This window comes from Carlito syrichta, unplaced genomic scaffold, assembly GCF_000164805.1.
Source record: "Carlito syrichta isolate Samal-C Ts95f unplaced genomic scaffold, Tarsius_syrichta-2.0.1 Scaffold287778, whole genome shotgun sequence".
Taxonomy (NCBI): domain Eukaryota; kingdom Metazoa; phylum Chordata; class Mammalia; order Primates; family Tarsiidae; genus Carlito; species Carlito syrichta.
Genome location: NW_007231874.1, coordinates 107,993 through 117,715, shown reverse-complemented (window position 1 = coordinate 117,715; position 9,723 = coordinate 107,993). Strand labels below are relative to the sequence as shown.

The window sequence follows — 9,723 nt, the reverse complement described above, 5'->3', positions numbered from 1 at the left end:
AAAAAAAAAAAAAAAAAAGATATTGCAATCATTAGCTATGGTTTCAACAAAGGGGCGGAATCAGTGATACAGACACAGAATAAGGTTTAGCAAGAGGGTTTACCCAGGTGAGGCAAAGACATGTCATGAAGGAGGGAAGCTGATGTAGGGATGCACAATACCCAGCAAAAGAAGTTCGGTTCCAATGTAAAAATGATGGCAAATCAGAGTTATGCACTAAGAACATGAACAAATCCTCTGGGAAGTGATATTGTTCCACATCATATATTTGGAAATGCTTTGCTTCTCTTCTTCCTTATGATGAAAAGTTTAAGAACACAAACTCCAAAATAAAAAGTCTGTCATTAGAAAGGGATTATTTATTTTGTGCAAAGCCTTGTCAAGCAAATTGTTGGGGAAATTAGTGAAATAATAAGCAAGGCTACACTAAGAGAGTAACATGATTACAAAACAAAGCAGAAGTAATCTCCAACTTACACAGATCTCCCATGGACAGTGAAAACAAATGGTAGGTCTGCTGGGCTGTGGACAGACTCATCACCTTTTCACTAGGAAACACAGCACCTGTTAAATAGGCCATTTAATACCTAACCCATTTCAGCTATTTTCTGAATGGGGCTTTTGAATTTAACTTTGAACTCTGCCCAATGCTTATAAATTAGCTCCTCTGAGAAAGAGTGCTCTGATTTCCAAAAACAATGACTTAGAAAATTTGCTAAACAATGTTTATACATTGTCCTTGTTTAGTGGGTATGTCCACATCTTTAGTTACACATACACATATATTCATTCATTCATTCACTCATTCTTTCATTTGCCAAACATTCCCTGAAAGCCCACTATAAGGCACTGTGATAAGAATTCTGACACAGGCCTTTAAGTCATTTGTATGATGAGAACAATCGGTATTGAGATTTTGTGTAAGTTTGTGGATCTATAAAAACTTTACCTGTACGATGACCACTTGTATACCTAATCCTGAATTGTACCTCACATCCTTAAAATAAAAAAAATTATTGCTCACCTTTACTGAGATATAGTTTCAGAATTATAAATGCTCTAATTCTACTCTATGATCAACCTAATAACACATGGTCAATAACTTTTAAACTAAAGTGAGAGCAACATCTCATTAAACAAATAAGTTCTTGAGAGAGCTTACTATACATCAGATATTGTGCTAGGCATTGGGGATACAAAAATAAATCAAGAACTATCTGCCCTCAAAGAGCTCCCAATCTGGAAGAAGGACAAAGACAAAGATAAATATATACATTAAATGTAATATAATGTGCTTATTATAATACAATGCATATTTAAACCATATGCTATGGAAACACAGATAAAGGAATGATTAATTCTTCCAGAGGGGAAAAGTCAAGTTTCAAAAGGAGGCAGTACTTGAACTGAACCTTGAGAGATGACTAGCAGAATTTCATCAGGAAGAGGTGGGAAAACAGAATGAAGGAAAGCACAGAAGTCTGATTATGCACAACACACTCACGTAAGACCAATTTCAACATGGCTGGAATACTGAAACACAAGAATGGACACTAAAAATACAGGGGACCAGCGGCCAATGAGCCTGGCAGTCAGATTTTATCCCATATAGCTGAGAAGCAGAACAAAGTTTTTAAATTAAAAAGTAATAAGACCACATTTGATGCAAGTTTTTAAGCATCATGCATAGATCTAGGTGTTGGTACTGGACATACAAAGATGAACAAGAGATGCTCTCTGCTCTCAAGAAGCCCCTGCAGATAGAAAATAATCAACTTGGTGGAGGATGTAGGGGAAGGCTGCATGCAGTGGACTGGTGAGATCAGTGCAACAATGTCAACTGGACCATAAGAGGGCACAACAGAAGAAATGGGATGGTGTAGTGGGAATGGCACTGGCAATACAATAAGATAGACCTCAGTTCAAAGTTCAGATCCGTCACTGATAAACAGATGACTTTTTGGGCAAGTTATTTAATTATTTGAGTTTTAGTTTTCTTGTATGTAAAATACATATTTTTAGAATTGCTGTAAAAATTAGAAATAATATTCTAAACCATGCCTCACATTTATATTAATACATTTTCATGATTATTATTAATAGAAGAGTTCATAGATTTATCCGATATTCAAGAGAAAACAAAAGAATGACTATGAAGAATGAAAGAGAGGAAGGAATTAAGTGAAGGAATTACTCCATTTTCTACAGTGGGTAACTGGACATCGGTCCAGTCTCCTACCTCTCCCTAGCCTAAATTTACACTCTAAGAAAGCTGGTATTCCTCTCTGGAAGATCTACATTTTAAAAATTGTTTTCTCACGAAGTCCCATACATTTCTAATTACATTCTCCAATTTAAATATTAATTATATAACAGCAGGCAGAATGCCATCAAATATAAATTCTCTTCAAGATCTTTAGTGGTTAATTTCAAGTCAAAATGTTCATCTATTCAACCTGATTTTTATATAAGAATAAATCAGAAAAATATTCTATGCCCTTTCAATTAGTGGAAGACCCTAAAAAAAGAGTGATAAAACAGTGAGTCCCTGGAAGCCAGACTAAATGTAGAATATACTCCTAAAGGTCTGGTTGGGGAAAAAAGATACTACTTTAGAGGGTTATGTGTTTTGTGGTTTTACTTTGTTTTTTACCTTTAGGCTTTTTATAACAGGCTAGAACAGAATGACATAAAATGTTACGGAAGATTCTTTTCCCAATGAATAAGTGGTGCTGATTCCTATAATAACTCATTTTATGAATTTCTATTACAACATTCATAGGTGTGGAAATACATTTATGCATTATATTTTATTATAGTAGTGTTGGCTAAAACACCACAGTATTCATAGACAGGAAATGACCAAAAATAAACCAGCTTCACTGTATGCATCCAATGTAAGCAAAGAAAACATCACACTAAGTACTTTCCCATTTCTGCCAGGGAAAAGAAACTGAAATATGTCATTTCACCATAGAGCTGTCCCAAGTACAGTGAACAGTGAAATCATTAATGGGATATAGTAAAGTTATAGAGAATTTCTTCCCTTTTTGTGCCTATAACTTTTTCATGGACACTTGTTTCCAGGCATTTAGTTTCACACCCATGAGCCAAAGGTCCCAGACATTGAAATACAAGAGTTAGCCACTTTTTTGGCATTATGAAATACTAAGGAGTATACATGATTATTTAAAGAGGAAAAACCTTATGTAGTTTAAAAAACAAATCGAAACACTAAGGAAGGAACTTTGTGGTCCTCTAACTTCCTAACTTCAGAAAGAATGAGGCATATGTCATTCCCAAAAAATAAAATTTAACTATACTTTTAAAGACTTATAGATAATGTAGTTATACAACCCAATGTTGAAAACTCTTCACTTTGTACTTTCAGGTAAAATAGCAGATAAACTGAACATGTGTTAAAAGCCTCTCCCTCCAAGACCCCACTTGGTGAACGTAAAGGAAATGAAAAGATATGAATCTACAACAACAACAAGCAAAATAGGGGAGGATTATCAGCAACAGCAGCAGCAGCAGATTTCAGCAAATTTCTGAAGCTGGAAAGAAAGTGTTAAGTAATGAAGGGTAAAAAAGAGCCATGGCCTCAAATATGCCCTGTGGGTAAGAAGGCCGCTGCCAAACTGCTCAGTAGAACTCTGGAAAGGAAAGAACAGCAGGTATGATGGCAGAGGGGAATGAGAAGTGAGACTGAACACAGGGACTAACTGAAGATCTGTAAAAGGAATCTCCATCCATTTCTCCCACCGTCAAACACTGCAGATGAGTAAGAGGAAAGAATGCTCAATGGATAGCACTAGGGTAACTGGTTGTTCCTATGGGAGAAAAAAATACTCCAACAAATCAGACCTTAACCTCAAATATAAAAACCAGTTCCCAGTGTAACAAAGACTTCAATATGAAAGGCCAAATTTTAAACCTCTAGGAAGGCAAAATGAGAGAATATTTTTTAAAATCCCAATGTAGTAAAGGACTTTTTTTTTCTTAAACACAATCTCCATCAGTAAACCACCATGGAAAATCTATACATTTTGGTGCCTTCAGCATATAAATGGTATTTAAAGTAAAAGAATATATGAAATTGCTTAGGAGAAAAGCAGAGAGTGAGAAGAGCACCCAGGACCAAAATTTGAGAAACTCTACCATCTAAAAGTTTAGAGACAGAATTTTTTTGTTTTATTTTGTTTTGAGTTGGAGTCTCACTCTGTCTCCCAGGCTGGAGAACAGTGGTACGCTCATTGCCACTGCAGCCTCAACCTGCTGGGCTCAGGCAATCCTTCCATTTCAGTCTTCCAAGTAAGTGGAACTATAGGCACACGCTGCCGCACCTAAATTTTTTATTTATTGTAGAGACGAGGTCTTGCCAAGTTGCTCAGGCTGGTCTCGAACCCCTGAGCTCAGGTAATCTTCTCGCCTCAGCCTCCCAAAGTCCTGGGATTACAGGCTTGAGCCACCATGTCTGACCCAGGACACAAATTCTTAAGGCTATTAGAAAGACATGCAAAACATACAACAAATCAAAAGCTACTAATAATATGATATAAAATAATAAACTATAAAGAATGGTCTGAAAGTAAATAGTCTAAATTAGATCAAGGAGATAATAGGCCTCAAGAAGAGTAGATTCTAGAAATTAGAAATGTAGTAAAGACAGCATATTTCTTTGTTAAATTAAAAAAAAAAAAAAAAAGGCAACCAGAAAATCCAGGAAAAATACAACAACTATGTAAGTAAGGTATGGCTCAAATATGAAGCAAATTAAAATATGGCAGGATTTTTGATAACTTTTGAAGTGTACTGAAGAAGGGGACATTTGAATCTGGTGTTAGGACTATTCTTAAGTGGTTTAGGACACAGAAAAGGAGACACAATTATAGCATATTACTTAACTGTGAAGTAAAAAATAGTTACATCATAGAAACTTAAATACTATTTACCAGTTTTCTAGTTTTAAATGCTACCAATTGACAAAGTTTTATGATTAAAGAACAGATATAAATGATATTAATCTTAAAATGTAAAAGTATAGCTCATAGAATATAGCAAAACTGGAATCCCAAAGAAGGAGAAAAATAGTAGAGTAGGGAACTCCATCCCTCTACAAAAGCAATAAATATGCTAGCAAAGATAGCCAGAAACAACTTTTTCAGAACTCTGAAATCTAATAAAAAATTACAATCACCAAGGGAACACTTAGTGAAGGAAAAAACAAAACAAAACTGCTGAACTTCAATAAGATGGTTCTGTGACATTTTAACTTACCCTGTTACCAGTTCCCAATCCCCAGCTTGGTGGTGATGTTGAAGGTGAACAGTCTCACATTCCTGGTGCAGGGTGCTGGTAACAGAGGAAGCAATACAGATAATATTCTCAAAAAATTGTAGTTGTGTCTTTTGACATGTCTGGTGGCTTCCTGAAGGATCAGTTCAAAAGCTTCCCTTTGTCTCACTTGCCTTGGTGCTTCCCCAGGACTGAGGTGGCTTTTGGGTGGCATTCATCAAACATATTTAAAAGAAAAAAATGTATAAGCTAGTACCACATGAGGCATGGAATAACAACTGAAGTAAGCAATAGACCAAAAAGTCAGAGAAAGAAGAGGCTAGGGAAGGAGATACCCAGGAGAATAGGGCTTTGAGAAGCTCCTATGTGTTCCAGAGAATCTAGAATGTCATATGCATCTCCAGTCCTGGGCATATGCTTAGGAAAAAAACCCAACACGGAACCAATCTGTAAAGACTTGGTGAGGTTTATAGTTTTTCTTTTTTTCCAGGCATTTAAGAAAGTCTCTGTCAAATCACTAACTGACCACTAAACTAATGGAACAGAGACCTCAGTCGCTATAAAAGACAAAGAATACAGTCTTTACAGAAATATTTCAGAAAAGTCACTAAGCAAACAGAATAGAACAATCAAAACAAGCAACAACAACAAATTCTAGGATAGGTAGATGATCTGATTTCCAGAGTTGCCATATTACAATATTCAAAATGTCCAATTTCTGGCTGGGCACAGTGGCTCACGTCTATAATCCCAGTACTTTGGGAGGCTGAGGTGAGAGGATTGCCTGAGCCCATGGGTTTGAGATGAGCCTGGGCAACTTGATGAGATCTCATCTCTACAACAAATCAAGAAAAGTTAGCTGGGCATGATGGCGCATGCCTGTAGCTCCAACTACTTGGAAGGCTGAGGCAGAAGGATCACCTGAGCCCAGCAGGTTGAAGCTGTGGTGGCTGTGAGTGTGCCACTGCCCTCCAACCTGGGTGACAGGGTGAGACTCCTACTGAAAAAAAAAAGTCAAATTTCAACAAAAAATTATGAGTCATGCAAAGAAATAAAAAGTATAACTCAGAGGAAATGATGAAATGAATAGAAACTGTTCTTGAGGAAGCCTAGACTTTGGACTTACTAGATAAGAACTTTAAATCAACGATTTTAAATATACTCAGAGAACTAACGAAAACCAGGAGAACAACATCTCACCAAAGAGAGAATATCAATAAAGAGACAGAAATTTAAAAGAAGTCAAATAGAAATTTTGGAGTTGAAAAGTACAATAACTAAAACTAAAAGTTCTCTCAGTCTGAGCAACTTGGTGAAACCTTATCTCTACAATAAATCAAAAAATTAGCCAGGTGTGGTAGCACATTCCTATAATTCTGGCTACTTGGAAGACTGAGGTGGAAGGATCATTTGAGCCCAGCAGGTTGACACTGGGGTGGCTGTGAGCATGTCATTGCACTCCAGCCTGGGCAATGCAGTGAGACTCCAACTTAAAAAAAAAAAAGGTCTCTAGAGGGCTTCAACAGTAGATTTGAGCAAGTAGAAGAATTAGTGAATTTAAAGATAGGTCAATTGAAATTATACAGTTTGAGAAGTAGGAAAGAAAAGAATAAAGATAAATGAACAGGATATCATCATGGATACCAACATAAACATAATGGAAGTTTCAGAAGAACAGACACAAGAGAAAAAAGTAGAAAAAATATTTGAGAAATAATGGCCAGAAACTTCCCAAATCTGATGAAAGACATAAACCAACACATCCAAGAAGCTCACTGAACTCCAACTAGTATAAACTCAAAAGCAATTCACATAAAGACACATTTTAATCAAACTGTTAACAGAGAAAGATAAAGACACAATCTTGAAAGAAATGAGAGAAGTGACTTATCACATATAAAGGATCCTCAATAAGAATAACAACTGATTTCTCATCAGAAGTCATGGAAACTAAAAGATAGTGGGAGGACATACTTAAAGTGATAAAAGAAAAGAAAAAAAAAAAAACAACAACAACCAAAAAACCCCGTCAACCCAGATTTCTTTATCTGGCAAAATTGTATTTTGAAAATAATAGAAAAATTAAGACATTCCCTGGTAAATAAAAGCTGAAGGATTTCACTGCTAGTACAACTGACCTTAACAAAAAATGCTAAGGGAAGTTTCTTAGACTTAGAAAACACTAGATGGTAACCTGAAGCCATATAAAGAAATAAAGAACACTAGTAAAGGTAATTACACAGGTATGTAATAAAAGCCAGTATTATTACATTTTTGGTTGGTAATTTCTTTTTTTCTTCTATACAATTTAAAAGATAAATGCATAAAATAAGAATTATAAACCTATGCAATAAGCACACAATGTTAAATATGTAATTTGTGAAAAAAACAACATAAAAAGCGTGGAGCTAAATAGAAGTAAAGTTTTTGTATACTATTACAACTAAATTGGTATTAATTCTAGTGAATTAAATCAAGATGTTAATTGCAGTACCTAACAACTAAGAAAATAACCAAAAAATATAAAGTAAAAGGAATGAAAAGGGGATAGAAAATGATACACTGAAAAAAATCAATTAAATACTAAAAAGAAAAGTCATGCAGTAATTGAAGAACAAAAAATAAAATAAACATCAAAAGTAAATTCCTCATCAGGACTTTAAAGATAAAACTCTTCCATTTAAAGGCAGAGATTAGCAGGATGGGTTTTTTAAAAGCTACAACTAGGCCAGGTGCGGTGGCCCAAGCCTATAATCCCAGCACTTTGGGAGGCTGAGGTGAGAGGGCTTGTCTGAGCCCAGGGGTTCAGGACTAGCTTGGCCAATTTGGTGAGACTTCATCTCTACAATAAATAAAAAAATTAGTTGGGTGTGGTAGCACACACCTGTAGTTCCAGCTATTTGGAAGGCTGAGACGGAAGGATCACCTGAGCCCAGCAGGTTGATGCTGGCGTGATCGTGAGCATGCCACTGCACTCCAGCCTGGGAGATAGAGTGAGACTCCAACTCAAAAAAAAAAAAGATACAAGTACATGCTTACATGATTAAAAGACAAAAATAGGTTGAAATCGAAAGGACAGAAACAAATATTCCATGTAAAGAGTAACCAAAAGAGAGCTGAGCTGGCTACTAACAATATATGAAATACATTTTATGTCCAAATTTTTTACCAAAGACATGGAAGAACATAAGGAATGTATAACAATTGTAAATTAAATGCATTTAACACCTAAAATATATGAAGCAAAAACTGATAGAGTTGAAGGGGAAATACTGTAGTTCATTTTACAATAGATGGGGACTTCAGTACCCTGGTTTCAATAACACAACAACCAGACAGATAATCAACAAGTAAACAAAGGACTTGGAGAACACTATAAAACCAACTAGACCTAACAGACATATAGAACACTCCACCCAACAAGAGTGGAATACACTTTATTTTCAAGTACACATGGAACATTCTTTAGGACAGAGCATATGTTAAGCCACAACACAAGTCTCAATACGTTTAAAAAAATTAAACACATACAAAAGATTTTCTCTGACTACAATGAAGTGCATCATAAAGCAGTAACAGAAGCAAATCTGGAAAATTCACAGATATGTGGTAAAGAAGAAATCACAAGGGAAATTAGAAAAGTATAGCTGTCAGAAGTTGTAACATACATGGAATGTCATGATGTATTGTTAAAAAAAGGAAAAACGTTGCAGTTTATAAAGCGGGAGAAGTAAAAAGATGAAAAGACTCATCTTGCACAATGCAGACTTGAAAGGTACTGTCTACAGCAGATGGAACAAGAAACAGAAATTTGGGTTCAGAGTGGTGGCTCATGCCTATAATCCCAGTACTTTGGGAGGCTGAGGTGGGAGGATTGCTTGAGCCTAGGAGTTTGAAACCAGCCTGGGCAACATAGAGAGACGTGGTCTCTACAAAATTTTTTAAAAAAAGTATCTGAGTGTGGTGGTGTGTGCCTGTAGTCCCAGCTACTTGGGAGGCTAAGGTGGAAGGATGGCCTGAACCCAGGAGGTTGAGGTTACAGTGAGCTGTGATCATGCCACTGCACTGCAGCCTGAGTGACAGGGTGAAACCCCAACTAAAAAAAAGGAAGAAAGAGAGACTTAAGTAAGTATCTGTTATCCAAATTACCAATGAGAGAAGTTAGATATATAGTTTTGGGAGGAAAGGAAGCGAGTGAGCTGATTCTTCCTTCATCTACTATAGCAAGAAGCATAACTAAATTTTACACATAAAAGAATTGTATGATATTCATCGAAAGATTTGGTAGAAAATAAATCAGTAAAATACACCTGAAAATAAAGAAAAAAGAGTAGCTGCATAGGTAACAGGAGAATCAGGTGAATGAAGAGTGTCAACTACATTAAATGCTGTGGGGGGTCAAGCAGAATCAGGACTCAAAATTAA

General features: G+C 35.9%; 1 protein-coding gene across 5 annotated transcripts in view; it reads right to left on the bottom strand.

Moving 5' to 3' along the window:
* The window catches only part of LRRC49 (leucine rich repeat containing 49), a 129,001-nt gene that overhangs the window by 24,706 nt on the left and 94,572 nt on the right, over nucleotides 1-9,723 (bottom strand). For 2 of the 5 annotated variants that reach the window (XM_021709952.1, XM_021709953.1), the window contains one exon: nucleotides 5,281-5,355. The exons of the other annotated variants lie outside the window; for them this stretch is intronic. In XM_021709952.1, coding sequence (XP_021565627.1) covers nucleotides 5,281-5,355 — 75 coding nt within the window. The remainder of the gene's footprint in view (nucleotides 1-5,280; nucleotides 5,356-9,723) is intronic. 5 annotated transcript variants of the gene reach the window in all.